The sequence below is a fragment of the Myripristis murdjan genome, chromosome 12 (assembly GCF_902150065.1).
Source record: "Myripristis murdjan chromosome 12, fMyrMur1.1, whole genome shotgun sequence".
Lineage (NCBI taxonomy): Eukaryota > Metazoa > Chordata > Actinopteri > Holocentriformes > Holocentridae > Myripristis > Myripristis murdjan.
This window is the reverse complement of record NC_043991.1, coordinates 20,909,998-20,931,497: the sequence shown is the minus strand read 5'-3', so window position 1 is coordinate 20,931,497 and position 21,500 is coordinate 20,909,998. Positions and strand designations below refer to the sequence as shown.

At 40.9% G+C, this 21,500-nt stretch overlaps 2 protein-coding genes across 4 annotated transcripts; one reads left to right on the top strand and one right to left on the bottom strand.

The window, feature by feature from the left end:
• Positions 1-41: 41 nt before the first annotated feature.
• On the bottom strand, positions 42-20,827 carry wbp1 (WW domain binding protein 1). Of its 2 annotated transcripts, XR_003929167.1 has the most exons (5): positions 20,554-20,827; positions 19,727-19,829; positions 18,623-18,790; positions 13,568-16,068; positions 42-52 (listed from the first exon to the last, which is right to left on the bottom strand). XR_003929167.1 is itself a non-coding variant. In XM_030066155.1 (4 exons), the coding sequence occupies exons 1-4, from the start codon at positions 20,614-20,616 to the stop codon at positions 15,536-15,538; spliced, it is 867 nt and encodes a 288-aa protein (XP_029922015.1). In that variant the 5' UTR covers positions 20,617-20,827; the 3' UTR covers positions 12,666-15,535. The 2 variants fall into 2 exon arrangements, 1 of the variants encoding a protein (XP_029922015.1); XM_030066155.1 differs by lacking the exon at positions 42-52 and having other exon boundaries at positions 12,666-16,068.
• lman2la (lectin, mannose-binding 2-like a) lies at positions 2,278-8,456 on the top strand. Of its 2 annotated transcripts, XM_030066153.1 has the most exons (9): positions 2,278-2,484; positions 2,794-2,912; positions 3,828-3,945; positions 4,029-4,111; positions 4,699-4,731; positions 5,351-5,512; positions 5,640-5,754; positions 6,012-6,134; positions 6,426-8,456. In XM_030066153.1, the coding sequence occupies exons 1-9, from the start codon at positions 2,286-2,288 to the stop codon at positions 6,566-6,568; spliced, it is 1,095 nt and encodes a 364-aa protein (XP_029922013.1). In that variant the 5' UTR covers positions 2,278-2,285; the 3' UTR covers positions 6,569-8,456. The 2 variants fall into 2 exon arrangements, with proteins under 2 accessions (XP_029922013.1, XP_029922014.1); XM_030066154.1 differs by lacking the exon at positions 4,699-4,731.
• Positions 20,828-21,500: the final 673 nt, after the last annotated feature.

Sequence of the window (21,500 nt, the reverse complement as noted above, 5' to 3'; positions counted from 1 at the left end):
TTGAGGATGACTCATCTTCACATTATGTTCTGGAAACTGCTCAGAACTCCCTCTGATTGTTATTATGCCTAGAAAACCATACATCCTCTGAATGCCCTAGGTCTCTAGTTTGTGGCTGTAAAGTTTCATGATGTCAATTTTTTTTTTAAATGGTCTCTCTACAATGAAATGACTACTGTGGAGGCTTACATCATCACACATGAATAAAGCTGGGCTCATTGAATCCACAAGAGTCTCAGCTTTCCAGTCAAACACAGTTTATGCACCTCCAAGACTGTTTAGGCCCCAGTGTGCAGAAATACACCATTTTACAAAAGGGCCAAAAGAATCTGTACTGCATGCAAAAACCTGCATGGCTTGTAGCCCAAACTGCATGGGATTAGATTAAGGTGGGCATGTCTTCAAAGGGGAGACCCATGGGTGCCCATACAATCCATTTTCATTCAGATATTTTGAGGTCAGAGTTCAAGGGACCCTTTGGAAATGGCCATGCCAGTTTTTTCCTCACCAAAATTTAGCCTAAGTTTACCAACAACCTTGTATGGCATACTTGGCATCAGTGGATTCTTTAGGTCATGTAGTTTCATATGATGTAAAGTATCTAGCTTAAGACATGAGCCTACTACCTCCTCAGAAAGGGTTAGGGTTAGGGTTGGTGAGCCACCCGACTAAAGCTAAAAGATTCGGGGCTTTTGAGAGAACATTCAGGGCTGGAACCCTAAGTGTACAACAATAACAATAACAATAATAATAATAATAATAATAATAATAATAATAATAATACATGTAGGCATTAATTAATTGATAAAATGTGCCATAAATTGAGATTTCTGTATTGGTTTGCGTCTGTATGTATTTACTGTACCTTTGTATCAGTTCCTCTATTTATTTATTGCCCTTTTTAATTTTCCCTTTTATTTATGTTTAAAGTTACTTATGCATTGTAATGAAATGATTAATTAATATTAATTAATTAATTTATTTATTTCTGTATTAATATAAGGCATATCCAGCTTTTCATAACAATTTCTTATTGTATATTCTGGAAAAACAGCAAGATCCCACTGAACTGTCTACACTTGAAAAGACACTTTTGCAGTCTTAAGCCTGAAGTTCTGACTGACAAAAATATTGCAGCAAAGTCTCTTCTGCATGTATAGACAGTGTGTGGGATCTTTCTGTTTTCTCTGCTTGGTTTTTATCTTATGCACCTTCCAGAGTGGGAAGTACTCTTAGGTATGCGAACACTCTCCTTCATTAATGTACTTCCTAAAACAATGACCTTATCACTATTTTTCATAATTATTTAAAATAGCTTTTATAACTTGACTATGTGTCCCTGAATTCCTAACACTGAGATCGGACACTGAGATCTCATTTAGAGCTTTGCACTGCTAAACTGGCCATCACTGTGACACAAGGTGAGTGGCATCTTGAGAGCAGTTCTAGATAGCATAGGCCCTATGCTATAGGGCGATGGATACATCACCCTAGATACTATCTTATCAAAATCCTGCTTTTTGGATTAATTGGAGTTTAAGTCCTTACACTCCAGGATAACCCAGTTCCTAGTTTGCTTTGTGCAGAATATGCCTCAGACTATGCGATTCAAAAACTCGAGACAAGGCTATTCACAAGTATAAATTCTACACTTTACAGGTAGCTGCAGATATAAACACCTCGAATTACAAGTACATTAGAAGTAATCATCAGAGTAAAATGAGTAGCCTAGTTGATACCAGACCTCTGATCTGAGTTCAGAGAGTTATTTTGAATATTACAAGGATGGACTAGCTCTCTAGATTTTAGGTTTGTGACATGGTAACTACGATAGACAGCATTAGCTTGCAATCAAAGCAAAGCTGATGAAATATTCAGTAAAAAAGAGGAAGGCACCACAACACAGAGAATACAAGGATGTTATTAGAATATAAGAATAACATAAAATTCAATAAAAGCAGATTTTAATAAGTGATTGATGATTGTCACATATGTTTGCATAACGGAAAATATTCAAGAAACAAATGTCAGTAAATATCATCCACTGGATCAGGCTGAAAAAGTGATGGCTGGCTGCTGTGCCTGTTAAAATCAGTTGATTGATTTTCAGTACATGCATTATCCCCCACTCCCTTTCCTCCCCCACCCGAAGAACCGCGAGCCGCAGCCAATAAAAACCGTGCGTTATGATTGACAGAAAAGTGGACGAATGGCGGAAAGCCATGCAACACCCTCAACCAACGGGAAGCACCGCGACGGCTACGGGGAGGAGTTTTTGCCCAACGATGGCCGCCGCCATAAGCAACAATTACAAGGGCTCCAAATTACTGTTTAGTTTTATTCTTACACGGCGGACAATGACGTTCAAATCGTACTGCACGTTAGCTTTGGTTATTTGTAGTCTAGGCCGGTGTTTTGCCGAAGATGATCATGAAATGGAGGAGTTTCTGAAGCGGGAGTTTTCTCTAACGAAGCCTTATCAAGGTATCGCAGCCCTCATATCCCAACACAGCAACACTGCTCCTGAGGGGGGAGAGACAGGTGTTTTTAGAATAACACACCACGTTAAACGGTTAAATAACTTACACGGCTTGTGCTCTTTGCTTCGATTTTTTAAAATTAGTACGTCTTGCATCGCCTTGATCCTTTTACAGATGGTTTCAGCTGTGTTGTGGCAGCTGAGTTGACTACAGATCTTTGTGCTCTTTTCATTTCTGTTTTCTTTATTGATGATGATGATGATGATGATGATGATGGTGGTGGTGGTGGTGATGGTGCTGTTTGTGTACTCAGGTGTGGGATCCTCAGGCTCCTCCCACTGGGAACTGATGGGGGACTCCATGGTAACCACAGAGCAGGTGCGCCTTACACCTGACATGCAGAGCAGGCAGGGGGCAGTATGGAGCCGCATTGTGAGTACTGAGCCACTGGGACTTCTATCAAAGCTATAATACAGTTTCAGCACTTCCATGTTTTTTTATGCTGTATTCAAATCCCCTGTATGAAGATAAATGACAAAACCTGTAGAAACTTTGCAAACCTTTAAAAGATGAGGTTAGTGAACTTATGCATGCGGTAACAGCCAGTGGCATGTGGACTTGGGTGGAGGCGTCACATTTCAGCATCTCAAACTAGGACCAATGCACCGAAAAGAGCCATCTGTCATTTGGAATAATCTAGTATCTAGTAAAAAAAAAAAAAAAAAAACGGGATGTCAAGAGGCAACGGGGTTATTGATGATGTCAGCCCTGCAAATAGCCCTTTGAATATGTCTTCATTATTAATTATTATGTTTAAGTTAAGAGTTTTGTGAAATCAACAATTTAGCCAATAAAACTTATACAAGCTTGTAGCATGTTTTTCTCTGTTTAATTTTTCATGAATGGTATGTTTGGTTTTGACTAAATTTTGTTTTATTATATACAGTGTCATAGTGATAAGGTTTTAATGGAGGGTAATTGCATTACGCATGTGCAGTGTAAATGTAAGTATTTTCAGATTTTATTTATATTTTAACGTGGACTGCAGGAAGAGTGGATGTTGTTGAGGTAACAACCAGTGGGCATTCACCTAAAGTCTTACTCAGTGTAAACATTATGGGACTAAATACCTTGCTCAAGGGCTCTTCAGTGGTAGTTACTGAGTGAGCACCCAGTTCCTAGCTGCACCGGTGATTCAAAACAGCAACCCACTCATCACAAGATTACTTTTTCAACATTTTGTGAAATTACAGCATTTCTGCAAGTCTTCATCCTCTCTTAAACTAAAATAGATCGGGCCAAATGTGATCTAGTGCAGTCGCCTTATTCAAGTATTTGTGTGTCTAGCCATGCCATCTGAAAGACTGGGAGATGCAGGTGCATTTTAAGATTCACGGGCAAGGAAAGAAGAACCTGAACGGTGACGGACTGGCCATCTGGTACACCAAAGAACGCATGCAGAAAGGTAAATACCACAGGAGATGAGTTATGCAATAAGAAACTTGTTCATTCATGTTGTTGACAGAGTTGGATTATATGCCATTACAGGCCCTGTATTTGGAAATATGGACAACTTCACTGGTTTGGGTGTGTTTGTGGACACATATCCCAATGAGGAGAAGCACTTAGAGGTATGCCGCAGTAAGACTCCTCAAAATGCTTATTTATTTTATGTAATCTTCTGTATTAGTACATGCCATCAAAATATGACTGAATTCTTTATAAAACTTCACCAAAAAGCTATTAAAGACAAAAATTTGACATGACAATGACAAAATTTAGATTTTGTCATTCAAAGGCAAGTCTGAATAAATAATTAATGTGCAAGTTGTGATTAAAAGCAATGTTAACTTGTTTCTGACAATTAGTGGCAGCTTTGTTGTGAATTTACTTACATTTATTCCACATGATACACATCGATGTAATGCTTGAAGGATTACATATCTTTGTCATTAGAATGTAGCGGCAGCTTGCGTAGGCTTGCACTTTCGTTTTCAGCTTCGCCGCATCCTGTCAAATCAACGTCATCATAACCTCAACCAGCAGTTTGCTCTCAGAATGACTCGTTCAGTCAGCCCGTGGCCTTGCACAGCTTTTTGCTCGTCCAAGGCAGAATCTTATTGTTCATGAGATGTTGTGAGCGGCCGTGGGTCAGTGCTGTTGCAGATTTTTGTAAACGCCTGTGTTTCTGTACTCTTGTGCTACCGTACGGAGACAGGCACAGAAGAAGAGATATACCCCTCGCACACAGGTAAGCCATCTAAAGTGCATACGAATAGCTGAGCCCAGTCCACCCTCCTTGTGCACCTTCCATCAGTCCCTGAGCATGCTGCCCTGAGCGCCCACCCTGAACACCTCATCCCACACAGCCTAAGCTTTCTCATGGCGCTGCATTATGGCTGTGACACGGTGCTAACTAGCAGCTAGGGGAATAAGTGTGTGTGTGGGGGCAAATACATTTTCTTACAATGTAATTTATAGGCCAGGGCATCTCTGTAGCACCACAATACCACCACAATACAGCCTCTGTGATTTGGACATTGCATTTGGCCATGTTGCCGTTTCAATAATATTTCGATTAATTGTTCAGCCCTTGCTTATGATCTTTTTCTTAAATTGTGGTTGAGCGTCCATCCTGTTGACTGGGGGTACTGCATGCGTTTTGACATCATTCTGACATCACATTCGAGAAATATATTTCTTGTAATTGTTGTGAAGAATTATCTTGATATGTCTGGTTCTTCTTGCCAGAATAGTTGTGCATGCTTCCAGGCCTGAGGGGCAGTTGTCAGTGCCACGACGGTGTACGCCCAGGGTCTTTTTAAATCCAGACGTTTTCTCTCTGTGTCCCTCCCTCTTTTGACCACAAGAGGATTTTCCCGTTTGTCCTGGCCATGGTGGGGAACGGCAGCATCAGCTACGACCACGAGCGGGATGGTCGGCCCACTGAGTTAGGCGGCTGCAACGCCATGGTGCGAAACCTCAAGCACGACACCTTCCTCTTCATCAGATACGTCCGACGTAGGCTCACAGTAAGAGGCACACTCTTCCATCTCACAGAGCTTTCCTCATGTCCTCCACTGTCCAACCTGTTATGAGTAGAATTTGGGTATTTGTCATAAAAGTCATTGCAGCTCCCTGACTGACTCTCATCACCAGGTGATGATCGATATAGAGGGGCAGCACGAGTGGAGGGACTGCCTGGACATACCCGGCGTGCGGCTGCCCCAAGGCTACTACTTTGGGGCCTCAGCCATCACAGGAGACCTCTCAGGTAAAGGCCTGTCCAGAAAAGCTCCTTTTGTAGGCTTGGCATTTGCAATAAATGATCAGAATGCTAACTGAAAGATGGAGTATCTTAATAAGTAGAGCGGTCATTTTGTTTAAATTTTTGAATCACCTTAAAAAAAGTGCACACAAAAGTAGAAATGTCACTCTTTTGTTTTGATCTATGAATGTAGTATTTAGTTGTGAATACACCAGGTATACACACACACACACATAACAGTCTTTTCAATTGCTGATTTGCAGATAATCATGACATCATTTCCCTGAAACTCTACCAACTGACTGTGCTGCGGACTCAAAAGGAGGAAGAGGAGGCGGAAGAAGAAATAACCATCCCCAGTGTAGATAACATAGACTTGCTCCGAGGTAAGACATGCCCAAACATCACTGTGTACAAAAAAGCGCCAAAAAGCACAAAAATTATTTATTTGTATTTATTATGATATAATATAAATATTATATTACAGTAGAAATTATAATAATAGTCATAATAAATACATAACATAAATAAATATATTTATTTATATTATAATATATTTCTATCTCATTTGTGCATGTACTGATAAAGAATGGTTAGGTGTCAGAGAACTATTTAATAACTTGCCTACTACATTTTAACATAATTTTTTTTTCATTGCCTGTGTCTCTCTGCTCCAGTGGGTCAGAGTGAGGAAGGGATGAGCGGGGTGGCTATTTTCTTCACGGTGCTCTTCTCCATGCTGGGCTGTTTCCTCCTCATCGTGGTGGGCCTGGTGGTGTACAGCCACTGGAGCGAGAACCGACGCAAGCGCTTCTACTGAGGAGAGGAGGCCAAAAGAGGGAGAGCCCTCCCTCCATCATCACCACTAGCGCTGCGGTCTGCCGACCCGGCTGCACTGAGATTAACCTGAGACACTAGTTGTCGGCCAACGTAACCCAATAGGTTGTTTTTTGCTACGGACAACACCATCGTGACAGAGGAGACGCATCACCATGCTACAAAAAGCCACACCTGAGCCTCGCCATCGGCTGTCATGAGGCGGCAAGGAGAGTTTTGATTTTAGAGTTTGCTCTTTGCCCCTGCTTGCCTCGCACCAACTAGGCCTTGAGCATTTTCACCACTGTACTTGTAGCTGTGCAGTGAATGTACAGTATGTGATATGACCTCATAGGCGTACGAAGCCAGGCTTTTTTTTTTTTTTTGTAATTTATTTATTGCTGAAATAGAATTCTGAAATGTCTGTTTTGGCTCATATGTAAGAGATTATGGTTTTCACTAATGTTGGTATTGTGATTCTAGAAATATATAAAATGTCATTTTTTTAATCTAAATTGTACACTTTTGAAACGTCAGTAGGGGCATGTTGTTATTCCCTAACCATACAGCACCAAGCCCAGTTGGCTCTTAATCAACTGGACGATGCATCTGTGATTTGCGTTAGAAAAAGCATCTCAGGGGAACACTGGTGGCCCACCTTGTAGAGCGGGTGCCGTGTATGAAGGCCAGGTCTGTGTCACAGCGGGCAGGATTAGATTCCGGACCGAGTTCTCAGCTGCATGTCGACCCCCCCTTGTCTCTCTCAGCTATCACAATCGGATAAAGCAGAAATGACAAAAGAATCATCTGTAAAAGAAAAAGCATCCTAATGCAATAATTCTGACTCTGTATATATGCTGTCATGTAGTTGCTGTAGTATGCATGAAGTACCTCGGGGTTATTTTGTTTTGAAGAATCACTTGGAATTATCACTGGTTTTGTCTAAAGTAGGCGCACTGTTTTTTTGTTGTGTTTTGCTTTTGGTTTGTGTGGAAGCATTGGAAAAACTGCCCTCTGTCCCATTGGTGCATGTACTGATAAAGCAAGTTTAGGTGCCCAAGTAAAATATTTCATAAGTTTGATGTTACTTTTTTATATCTCTCAGAATACGTTCATCATGATTTATCCCTTTTTTGTTCCTTTGTTTTTTAAAATTTCATGTGGTATGTAAAACTAAATCAGTTTTTTTTTAGCACAAATCCAGATTGGAACAAAATGAATTTATGCATCATAATATGTGTGAGAAAATTTAACTTCAGTCAGGTTGATTTTCCTGAGGCAGAGAACTGAAACAAGCCATCATTTTCCCTCCCTATATTGCTCAACGTATTTTTTTTTTCTACGCACCTTAAACCACAACTGGCTGTGTTCCGCTTGTGCTTTCTCGTTATGTTAAAACACTGCCTCTTGTTTTTGTCTTGAATGTGTCAGAAGTCTCAGCAGCGGGATGAATCCTCTGTCAGCACAAAAACACTGGCTTGACCTCAAGCTGTCTCCTTTCCAATCTAGGGTTGAGCCTCACATACAGATGGTGAAAGACTGGCCAGCTGTTGTTGACTCGATCCACTTTTCTACTACGCGTTCTGGAAATGTTCCCAAGCCACTGTCAGCATCATATACATCTAGATGGAGAGCTTTGTTTTCCATTGTGCAAGCGTGGGAGGACTTCTTCCTCCAGACAGTAAATGTGGTAGCTATATTCTACATGTGCAGCAACCACTTTGACAACCTCCTACCTGATTTATATCCTATTTATGTTGTTTGTTACCTCGTCGAGGTGTCGCGTATTTATTTGTGCCTCTTGTGTCCATTCAGTGACTTACAAATGACGCCCATTTCCTATTTGTGTATGTTCTGAACAATTTGCATCATTAAAGATCAAAAACCCCTTCCTTTGACCCTTGGGTATTTGTTTAGGGATAAATATGGCAGTAACATAACTTTGCAGGAAACTGCAACCGGTCCAGGTTGTATCTGCATTACTTTGTTTAAAGTTGAGCCAAGATGTAGGATACAACTTCCACAAATGCAATGCAGAAACAGAGTTAAGGGCAGAATGAGTAGGATGTTTGTGAAAAAACAATGTAGACAATAATCCCTCTCAATCATCACTTGTGACCCACTAGGAGTGTGTGTTGGTGTGTGTATCTGCAGAGACGCTGCCCTCTGCCTGGATTTTCTTGTTTTGCTGAGCTCGGGACTTTTCTGGGCATCAGCCATTGGGCAGTGGGTGTGTAGCTCCCAGCCAATCACAGTCCGCAGTGCCAGATTGATAGCACGACATCCAGTAGGAAGCTATCAAAATCACAGATGTGGACTGTGGAAAAAAGGAAATACAGGGAAGGGAAACACCAAGAAGACAAAGTTTGTTCCATAATCAATGAGAGTGAATCTGGGGTTGGCTTTCACCTGCTGGTGAGCACTGAGGGAGAGGATGACGATGAAGAGGGACGTAGTGTTGGCCTGTTTTGTTAGACAGGTAGATGCTGAATGGGCCAATTTTCCTGAGACAGCGATGTTACATTTTAGGCATTGTTGCATTCTCTCACCATCCTAGGAAATTAAATCTCGCTGCCAGAGGTTAGCCCACCTAACCTCGGTCAACTTTGAATGTTATGTTTACAAACCACAATGAAAAATCCTACTCATTAAACCATCATAAATCACCTTTTTTTAAAGTACTCTGACAAATGATGCACTGATCACATTCATGATTACATACTTTTTTTAGTGAGAAACAAAAAGCTGCGTTAATTTAATTCCATCACATGCTATCAGGTCTGTATTTGTAATTCGGTATCTGCACTATCACACACACGCAGGCACACTAATCTTCTAAGGGATACATGGAAAAAATAGCCTTTAGGCACTCCCTATCTCATCAATAATTTGTGCTGTATGCCTGAGGCTGCTCTCCCACTGCCTTGTGATGCTCCTCTAGATCAATATCTCGGCCGTGTCACATGCCTGGGTGGAGCAACACAAACACTCCAGTCAATGGGATAGAAGTCCATTTCCCCTTGAACGCGACAGGCGCTGACTTTCAAGCCTGATAAACGGTCTATTGACAGACAGGCCGTACCAGGATTCCCTGCACGGCACTGTCTGGTTCAATCGAGGACCCTGAAAGATTTGAAGTCAAGAATGAATGAAAGGAAGATGACAAGAGGCTGTCAGTTGAGTGCCAATGTTTGTTTTATTAAAAAAATAAAATACAAATGATGACCCGAAGAGTACACAGCAGACCTTTTTACTACACCAAAGCATTTTTATCATTCAGTGCTTGAATGTTTTTTGTCTTTTTTTTTTTTTTTTTTTTATCTTTCACACTATTCTTTTTGGCTTGATCTAGGTGTTAGGAAAAAAAGCACAGAATGGTCTGTGTGGATGCCTGCTTTCTTCTCAAGTTTGGGTATTTCCTCATTTTGGCAAAAAAAAAAAAAAAAAAGGAAAAAAAAAAGAAACATCTTTTCACACACAAATCAACCATGGCACCAATATCTGTCTGATATCTATGGTTAAAAGAGGGAAAAGCTAAAAAATATGGTTTACAGTTTGCTTTACTGAAACAATCACACCTCGATAACCGCAACATTGTTTCTTTGTTAAAGTCCAGAGTGCAACAAATCTTCAAAAACATTTGGACTACACGAGTTGAGCTGTACACAAAACAATCTTATAACAACCTATTAAGGTTCCTGGTCAAATGTCAGCTGACTGTGTTCAATATGTAGGTCTTTCATATGTATATCAAAATTTAGAAATTTATGGTGCTGATGATAACTGAGGATTAAAGGCAATAGTTACATATTCAGTCAGTCAAAAGTCATCAGGATGGAAAAAAAGACAGCCATTGTTTAAACAGAGACACCCGAACACACCAAATTAGTGCAACAAACACAAGGGTTGGAACAGTGGCAAAAAAAAAAAAAAATATCCACAGGAAACAAAAAAAAGACTTAAGAGATTAAATAAGAATTCTTCCAACAAAAGCAATATATTCAGCTCTCTGCTCCAGCTTTATATAACTTAACAATGTGGTTTATCCATAATAAGTCAGGAGTATAAACTTGTAGCAGATAAGGAGGCAGGCAAACACCCACAATGTTGCTTACAAGAGCCAACAAGGTGGGGAAAAAGAATATATGAACTAGAATGGCTTTTCAACTTAAGCCCCTTTTTGACTCCCTCCATCCACTGAGAAGTAAATACACATTTACCTCTGAAGCATACATACTAAACACATCCTAGAAGTAGCAATAAACATTTTTTGATTTTTTTTTTTACATGTTTTCTTAAACAAGTACATATACACAAACCAACCAAAATACAGTACAGTACAGTGCAGTGTGACAAGTACTGAGTAATATTGCTTGTATTGGTGCCCACAGACAAATGACAGGGTGAGAAAGAGATCGCAGCATATAACAGTGAGTTATGTTTTTGCATAGCCTAGTTTAGTTAAAGTATAATACACAACAGAGATGTGTGATGCGGAAATAAATACAGATAAGGATGGGAGATGGTGATCAGGACAAAAGTGCTTTGGCTTTATGAGACTTGGTGTGTCCAAAATGCTGCTTTAACTTGGATGTAAAATGATAGCACTGCTTGTTCAAGGTAAACCTGAGAGTGGGGAAATACAACAGAGCATCCGCATGAAAATCGCACAGCAAAGAATAACAATCTGTGTGGCACGGGGATGAATTTGGTCGATTATTCTGGATGAAGATGTCAGCAGTACTGCCTGAGTGGATGTAGCCTGATATCCTCACAGCTGAGACAAACTAACAGTAGCATTGGTTGTGGGACTGTTGGTTGCTACTGGAGAGGAGTCATGGTCCACAGAGAGTCAATGGAGCAAGGCTAAAGCTTCTGTCACGACCACACCTGCACCACCATCCTCAGGGGGGACTTTTCATCCTCGTGCAGATCTGAGAGGGGCTTAAGAGCCTCTGTGTGTGTGTTTATTTTGAGGGAGCATCACGCACCTCTGTTGAGCTTCAAAAAAAAAAAAAAAAAGGCGACGGTAAAGCCTATAAAATGAAAATACATGATCATATACAATCAGCTATTATTAAATATTAGCTTGACCATAACATGAAAGGTCCAAATCCAAACACTGACTGTGTTTAGATAGTGGATCCCTGCAACCGTGCCCTATAATGAATAGTACAGAGCAGATGAATTATTGACTGGATGAATAAACGGCTGGATGTTTGTCCACAATGGATGACTGATATAGCCCTTAATCTAAGTAAACAATGTGAAAGCCAGGGAGGCATAGTAGTTGTTTGGCAATGGGAAAACTATGAGCCTCCTGTCCACTCATTCACATAAGAACCCCCATTCTCTCTTCCCTCCCCTTTATTATAGTCATTAGTCGACATGCATACAAACAGGCCTAAATGCACCTTAGCAAAAAAGGTTACAAAGCAATTTCTTGTTGGTTTGTTTGTTTTTTTTTTTTCTTGCCTCCAACCACTAAAAACAACACAACCAACATGGATCACAACAAAACCATACAAACCAAAAAAATGAGCAGTATTTTTTTCTCATTTTAAACATGCTTTTGAGTCAGTGCATATCACAACTAATTTCATCCAAATCCACAGAACAAAAAGATAATGAGCACAAACTCAATATCTGGTCTGGACAAATCCCAACATTGCCACAACTAGCTAGCAGACACACTGTATTTTAAATTTTGCACAACAATACCTCAGATGCAAAAAAAAAACAAAAAAAAAAACACCTCAACTGAAAACTCGAAAGTTAAAACACCCCACCCACCCCCCGCAATGGTTTAGATGTTGTGGGTTTACAGTGTTTATAAACCACATCCTTTTCTGACAAAGTGAGCAGATCTTCTCATGACAAATCAGACGCTCTAGTCTACTGATCACACAGCACTCCTCTGCTCTGAGACAATCATCCTCGGAATGCCACACACATTGTACTTGCTTGTTAAACGGACACAAATCAGACACAACTGCCTTACCATTCAATATAAATTCACAACAAAACGACTAACTATATCTACTCTAATAAGGCATTTCCACACAGGTAGCACAACTAACTATTTCCGCTCACAGAGGCTATTTTTTATTGTGCAGCTCCATGATCAAGAAATCTGCTCTCTAGTGATGTAGCAAAGGCAGCTTAAGGTGTCTTCATCAAAAAAATGTCTCGAGTTTTATGTTCTAACGTGTGTGTGGTCATTTTCACAGTGACACAGATCTTCAGAACGTATTTCACTGCCATGCTGACTATGGCTTTCCTATCAAGTCACCTGCTGCAGCACGGGGACAAAAAAATTACCACTACCGCCTCAAACCTGTTATAATCCCAAATCACAACTGTATTCTTTCCCAAAAGCCCTTCTCTGAGTCAGCTGCTTGGTCATTAGCTTCATCATACCTGGTAGCATGTAACTCACTTATGAAGCCTTAAACATATTTATAGGTTAAATCCTGATCTAAGGGCTGATTTTAAAACAACAGTGCAATTTCAAATAAGCTGTTAGGACTAACCACTTCAGTAAAAAGTGAGAAGTATTCTTTCTTGCATCTTAACTCTTATAGGGATTCATTTTATTAAACTCGGTAATATATTTGTATATATTTGCTGCGCTGGGGTTTGAAAGAATTTTGTATTGTTTCACAGCCTGAAGGACCGGATTTTGGAAGGGACTGCCTTTTCACAATGTGTTTAACTCAAATGAGTCAAATATTGCGCTCATTTTGACACACAGGATCAAGAGATTATCTAAACAATTTTTTTACTGATTTGCACACCTCTTTTCTCTTCAAACCAAAAAGCAGCAAATAAAAATCTATTCTGCCTTTATGGTTCTCCTATCTGTTCTACCAGTATGCTCTATAACTTCCACCAAGCAACCAACATGCATCACACAGGAGCATGCAATTGTCACAATAGAATACGCAGCTGTGCTAATACAAGCTGCACTGCATAACAGAGCCCCCATCCACTTCTACTCAACAGTGCACCCTCTTTCTACTGCCAATGGAAAATACCACAGCAAATCTCTTGCACGGCCAAGTGCTATAGGGGCCCCAGTAAGCCAAGAAATCACTAGCTAACCAGCTACACAGCACAGCATGGCTTGCACAATCATAACACCACAACAAAACCAGATCCAGGGCATCTATCCTTATAACTCGGTTAAATCCCCAACTTTAACTCCTGGGTACTCAGTCGTGCATCCACTGTAGCACGGTGTCATATGTGATAAACATATGGGTAAAGCCAGCGGCACAACTGCTGGTCAACATATGAAAATCATTAAAATAACTGCAACCTACGCAACTATTTTGAGCTTGTAACAAATGCTAATCTACTCAAACACAAACACACCGAAAATCATGCCTCATGCAAAATACCAGTGCTTTTTCTTGTTAATCAAGTGGTATTAAAGCCTGGTGATGAGTGGATGATTCCACCAGAGGCTTGGGCACTTTGAAGATGTACACACTATATAAAGACTTCACCCTTTCATACTGCATTAAAACTTTCAACACTCACTAGTTACACTCTAGCATCCCCTACTCAGGGGCTTTGTTGCCATTAAAATGTGGTTATTGTGGCATTTATTAAAGCAGAAAAGGGCTTGAAATTAAAAGAAAAAAAGCAAAATCATCATACGCCAAGAGTGTCTCAACTACACACTTATCTGTAGAATGAGGAGCATACAGTCCTTCAAAATGATGTTGATGCCACTACACACTATGGCATTAAACATTGAATCACACAAACTAACACACGGCCACCATGAGGCTTTGTATTTTGTGGCACAGCCCTGGCACAATGTCTCTTTTGGCTAATGGACTTCAATTTGATGCAGCCATGCATCAAAAGTGGAGAGATCGCGTACACGCACAAATGCATAGTGTAGTCCCACTGAAGGCGATCATTCAGTAGCCCGCAGTGAAGCTAAGTGCTGACCACAGAGCTGAGCTGACCAGATTAATGGTATCAAAAAGAGAAACGGGAAGAGAGGCTAAGTGAGGTGGGGAGGTTGTGGTATTCAAACCAGCTCTAGAGAGCCAGGAAGAGACGACATTTTGCTGTTCCTCTAGTCTGCTATGTTATGTATGATCTCCCCCACTCTGGATGCAAAACATCCCATAGACTTCACCAGAAGACCCTAGACACTGGCTGCCATGACCTCAGAGCTGACATCACCATGCAGCTGTGCCCTAGATTTTACAGACATTCACCCACACACACACACACGCACACACACACACACACATACACACACGCGCACACACATATATATATATATACACATAAAGCCTTAGAACAAAAATGTGTGCTGCTGTTGAACTGTCCAGTATCATTCTTTAGTCTTAGGTCTGAAGAGGTTTGTTTCTGACCTCTAATTAGTGGTTGTGGGGGAAAAGGGGAGGAGGGGTGTTGTTGACTCGGTATGCTGTTAGCTGGCCGTCCCACCAGAGGTAAAATAACAGACAGAGGGATGTCCAGAAATGTTCTGACAAAGGAGAGTAGCAAGACAGAAGAGAACAGGGACGGCAGTGGTTAAGGAGAGTAGGAGCTAGGGGGGAAACAGACAGTTCTGCTTTAAGTCACATTCACTCACCACTCCATCTTCTCACTGCCAAACGGAGGTCTCTCACCTAATACTACCCATTCCAAGCAAAAGCATCAACATATGTTTGTTGGTTGCCCCATATAGCAAAAGAAGAAGAGCCATCCAAAGATATTAAAAAATTACCCACATGTTGAATTATTCATCTTGCGTACTCATGAGCCTAGGGTTAGTTATCATCATCATCATCATTTTTAAGTCAGGTCCATGTGACAGTTAAAGCAACTAAAACACAGACAGTGACCGCGGTGGTGATGATGATGACGGCAGCTCTTGTTATCCCCTTGTGAAGCAGAAAGCCAGACTGGTTGGCTGGTTAGTTGGTTGGTAGGCTTGAGATCAGACCATGTGGTCTCCAGTGCTGGTGCTGGGGGTCTGGCTGGGTGCCTCAGGGGTGCGCTCTTTATGTCTGAAGGTCTGCTGCTGATGCCTGGAGCAGCACTCCCCTCCAGCACCCTGGCACACCCGCTGCTCCTCGTCACTCTCCTCTTCAAGCCCTGAGCCCTCATCTACATCCACCTGGCACACACACACTTCAATCCCTGAGTCGCCTGTCACATGCCGGCGCCGAGTAACAAGCTCCTCATCCTCTTCTGCTGCCAACAAAGAAGGCTCCGCATCCTCTACTACACACTGTGCTTGGCTGGGTGCTGACGCTGCTTCCTGATCTCCTGATGGCCCAGAGGATTCAGGTTCCCCTCGGGGCTCCTCTTCCGCCGGGGCTTGTAGCACTACGGCAGCTTCTGACTGGCTGGCTTGTGGAGGGAGTGCTGGAGTAGCCTCAGTGGGAACTTCAGAATAAGGAGGCGGTGGTGTCGGGGGATGGCCTACCACCTCTTCATAGTCCGGAAGCTTGCAGTCATTCCAAAACCCTGTAATTCAGCAAATGCCTAAGTTTTAGCCTTATTTCCATCATCCCTATCAATACATATGCTAACATCCATCCTCAACACAATAACAAAGTATAACTGGGGCCACATGTCACTGCACCAATGACCCCATAAAATATAAAATGTTCTGCTAGAATATTGTAAGTGATCAAAACTAATAATAATGCTGTTTCCTGTATTGCCAGAGCCAATGTATTGTTGTTGTTTCCTAGTCCAAAGGCGGGATACCGTCTAAACAAACCACATGCCGTGTTCCACAGAGATGCACTTTGCAACTATATTGTTCAACAGTGGTTTTTTTTTTGTTTTGTTTTTTTTTTATGTAATCATACCAGGGTCACTGGCAAATTCCAGCAAACTCTGAAACCCTGATTTATCATTTCCCACACAATACTAACCCCTTGCTAACCCCATTGCTAGCAGAACGTAAGAACAGAAAACAGTTGTGATATATGAAAGTCTATTTTCAAATAACTTTACTTGCACTTTGATATTATTAGACAAGTTCAAGGTAGTTGTCAGTATGTATGCATGATACAATACCATGCATAAAGCCCTGTTAACTGTTAAATGCTTAAATGATAACCAGCAACCAGCAATCCCTGGATTATCATTTTTTGATCCCTCAGAAAATGGGAAAAACAAGCCCTCCAAAAAAAGTAGCAGGGGCCAATTGACAGCTGTTCAGATAGCACTGTGCTCTTACATAAAATGCTCTATGGTAACAGGAATACCGTCAGAGCACAACTGCACACACACAGTCACTCCTTTCAATTGCTTGCTGATAATTTTGGCGATCTATCAATTCACAATTATTCTACACTTGCACATATTGTAAGTCTTTCGATGAGTGTCAGCTAAATGCCTGATATAGACTATGTAAATTAAGAATTTCCATAGCTAGGTACTTCTAGAATAATGCAAGTGGAGGAGGGGGTGGCAGTTGTGCAACTGCCCTAGTAATAGCTGATGTAATGTAGGGTGAGCTACTTTTAACCGTACCTTCTAAGGATCAACAGCCCCATATCTCAAAACCTAATCTTACCATTAATGAGAACATTTAAAAACTGATACTCTGGGATTAAAAGCCCAATGAGTATTTGCAGAATGGTGCCATTTGTGTAAATGCTGGTGTCCAACTAGAAACATTTACATGGCGATTTATTGGACTGCAGTCATTTAATCCTCTGAAATTTATCATTTAAAAAAGGACTGGCTGTTACGTGAGGAGTCAAAAAGAGTTCTGCGTATATTTTGAGACATTAGTGTGTACACTGAACACACCAGACCTGTTCTAAGTTATGAAGGGAAAAAATCCAAACATAGTTCCCATGCCGCCTTAATTTTCTTCCCATGTATCTCCCTCACTCCTGCTTTTCAAACAGTCCCTTACATCTGATGTCATCAATAGACATTTCACCAGGACTAAGCTATACTGAATTAAGCATGTAAAAGGTAAAACCAATTGCTGGAGAAGTAAGAAAACATTGTGTCTGACAGTTCAGACCGCCTTAAATTTAAGGAGATAAAAATGTCATTCTACACAACAAGGCTAAAGCCATAAAGCCATAAAGCCATAAGACTGTAACACTGGCAGATATGCATAAGGCAACTAAGAAGTTCCCTAAGGCAACAATCTCCATTTCCATGTTGCCTCTGTTTGTGGATATGCTTCATCATGTAATTTTAAATAGCCATTAATCAACCATTAATCAATTAACACTGATGTGCAACTTCATTATCTGTAGCTCTCCCTCTAAATATTTTATTAAACATATGAACAGCATCTGAATGCTGAGCACAAGAAACGTCTTTCTTCCACAAAGTTTGGTCTGTTAACTCCTTCCATGTCGTGAGAACCAGTGTTTCACCAGTGGTCTACTGCACCAAAATGAGTGGAGTACATAAATACTGGAAAAAACACATTTTTGAGCAGTGACAAAGCAGTTTTGTAAATTTTTTTTTTTTTGGAAGGATGCACAACCACCCACATTTGTTTTGGTTTCACTTTCAGCTCTCTTTTCAGCCGTTTCTGGCTGCTGAAATGGTGGACTACTTCTGCTACAATTCATTTTGGAGAAGTACATTGCCACTCATTCTTGTGTCAGGGAGGGAGTTAATGGACAAAATTTGGTGCATGTATAACACTCACATAGCCCAACAAACATCACTATATATGTAAAAATCCAAACTACCACTTTAACTGATAACCTGTTATTGTGCTGGACAGGCTCCAATGCTGTACTTTGTTTGACAGAAGTCCAATGAGGTTTTTAAATTTTGCTGTGCAGGCCTTAACAACACAGCAGACAAATTTTTAGGGTATCTGTAGTCTCCTGAGAAAATAAAACAAATCTATTCTATTTCTATTCTGCTGGGTAGACCTTAATGACTTTAATATCATTAAAAATCTTCAATTTGTTGAATTTGTTTTCTGATGGTAATAATAATGTTATTATCAACACAAGAATATGGATGGTTAAACTAATTTCTGAGAGGTGTCATTCAATGTCAGTGGCACCAAAAGGCTACTCACTTAGACTGAGTGGTGGAGGGGAGATGAAGGAGCTGGAAGCTCCCTGGTAGGCCATGAGACTAATTTCACGTTGTCGCTGCTCCTGCTGTAGACGCATTTTTACCCTCCGGTGTCGGTAGGCGCAGCAGCAGCTCAGCATAATTATCAGGGTCCACACCAGCCAGAACCCTGTGAGGAGGGACAGGTTCACTACAGTCTAATGATTATCATTACAGGTGGCTGAGGAATTGCCTTGCCAATAAATTATAGCCAATCTCTATGATGTAGAAACAAATTAGCATTGTGCCTGACAACATTAACAGTAGCTGTTTATTAATATTTGCTTTGTGTATTTTTACACAGCCATGTTACAGCCCTAAATAATAAATAAGTCAGTGTAGATGTCATCATCAAGATCACAAACTGGACCCTTTATATCAGTTTGGTGACACTATCGTGTGCTCTGGTATGAGTATTTGGAGTTGTAGCAATTCAGTTACAATTATATTATTTGCAGGATTTTTTTTCTGGTTCATTGCTGGTGCCCCTGTCATGCCACAGCTGACAGTAAATCTATTTTGTATGTAAGTCAAAGTCACACCAATGTCAGAAAATCAACAAATTCCATCAAGGTCGTTCGAAGACTTTTCAATTTTTTTTTAAAGCCAGTTAGACCATCCAGAATGAAAAAATGTCACTAAACAGGTAAACTGCAACATTTTAAGACTTTGAAACCTGAACTGACTAAAGGCTGTATTCAGAGTTCAGACACTTTCAGGGCTTTGAAGACAGCTTCTGATCTTTTCAGAAACTGCTAACACTGTAAAACGTGAGAAAACGTGCCTTAACAGTAATTTAGTAAGTAAAAAAAAAATAACAAATCATAATTAATTATGCTGTAATTGGTGGTTCAGTCTTCATCATGTTTTGTTTGGTGCCAGATTGGTACTCTATCAAATAGTGCCCATGAATGTATCAGAGAATGCAGTGATATAAAATGACAGAAATTCAATCAACATCTTGCGATGGCTTTATACTCAAAAATTATGTGCAACATATCAAGGAAATGCCACTGGGAATGGATAAACAGACAGATGTAATTCCTCTAAATCAAGGGCTACTTACACCACAGCTCGTAGTAGTATGTGCAGCACTCCGTCTCCCCGCAGCAGTACCCCATCTCACAGCGATACTGCTCATTGTTTACCCCAAAACAGAACTCTTTTGCCTTGAACACACAGATAAGTAGACAGAGTAAATGTTAGTAACACTGACCCATAACTGTTAAAAGTAAACAAGACGAGGCACGACAAGTTCTTGATACCGACATGGTTCACTTCTGCAGGACAGTAAACGATTTTAATCTTCGTCTTGTGTCACCCGAGTGCCCGTTTTTCCGCTATTTTGTACGCATATTAACTTAACTGGCTGGGACATCCAGGAGCTGGCTAATGTCAGAATATCCTCCATAGCTGGACGTGAGGTCTATATCGGTAACACGGTTCTACTGATGTTACGGGTTTAGCTATCGCTAGCTAACTTCTGGTGACAAGATGGCAAGTCTGAAAAACAATTCTGCCATGCAGCCCTAATAACCTAACGTCGACTGCCCTGTTTGGCTAGCTAATACCTCTAATTTATGCTATGGATAAAGACGACAGTTAGCTAGGTACCGGTTAGCAACTGCTAATCTCACCACTCTCAGATCAAATAGAAAACAAAGTGTAAACAACAATTCGTGTAGTCGCTGATCTTGTAAACATTCAACATGACAAAAACACGAATAAAACTTGTCTGTCGAGGCTGACGTCACTCGAAGTGTAGCTAGCGAGCAGTGCCCAATTTCCTTTGTGGAGGGGACAAAAAAGCTAAACTGAAGGCCTGCTATGAGCCGAGAGCCGCGGCCTCGGCTGGGAACCCGGCCGCCCCCGTGAGCGCTGGCTGCGCCTTACCTGCACCAGACAGGTCCCGGTGCAAAGCAGACCTACAATGGATCCCAGTGTTTTCTGTGGCATCTTCCTGGGTTGCTGGCCGTTAGCACGACGGGAAACATATAGCAGACGATCGGATCGTGGACTCTGTAAGGTCGACTGTAGGTGACCGTGGCTAATTGTGCGGTTAGCGAGCTAGCCTGTTCATTTTGTGAACCGTTACGTACTCGGACATGTTTTGTTGTCCCTCTTTGTTGTGTCTGAAGACACCAGCGAGAATGTGGAGCGGGGTCAGCGGTGCGGCCGCTCGACTGCAGAGGGCGCTGTGTCGCTCTGTGCCAAATTCCCCTGGTGCCTGTTGTCAATCCTGGCTCTTGTATAAAAACAGTCAGTCTGGACGGTTTACAAGAGAAAGCCCATTTTTAATCCCAAATCCAAATATAACCACTGAAAGCGTCCGGGGTTGTCTTTACACCACAGTTTTTCAATGGGGAAGGATGTTATTCATTACACATAAACAAATAGTTTATTAGTTACAGAAAAAAATGTTATTTATTTCTAACTTGATCCTGATTAAGATTGAAATAATATTAACTTGACCCTGATCAAGTTTAAAATCCTGACAAATGGAATAATTTAGTATGTCTTGTCGATGATAATATTTAGTATAATATTTTTCTCATGCTAAAGGGAAAATGTAGCCCACTGTCAAATAAATTCCAGCTGTCAATAAAAGGACAAAACATAAAGTACACCAAAAAGTAATTATCTCTTCACAAAGAACTCCCTAATTAATAACAGGCCTCTGTGGGATTGTATTCATGAACAAAATAAGCGACAGACCCCATTGTTCTACAAAATTGAATCCCATTAAAATTCACACAACAATCAAAAGAATATAGCCTTTTGCCTAAAAATGAAAGACAGTAAATGATTAATCATTTGATCGTAACTTGTCCCAAAATCTG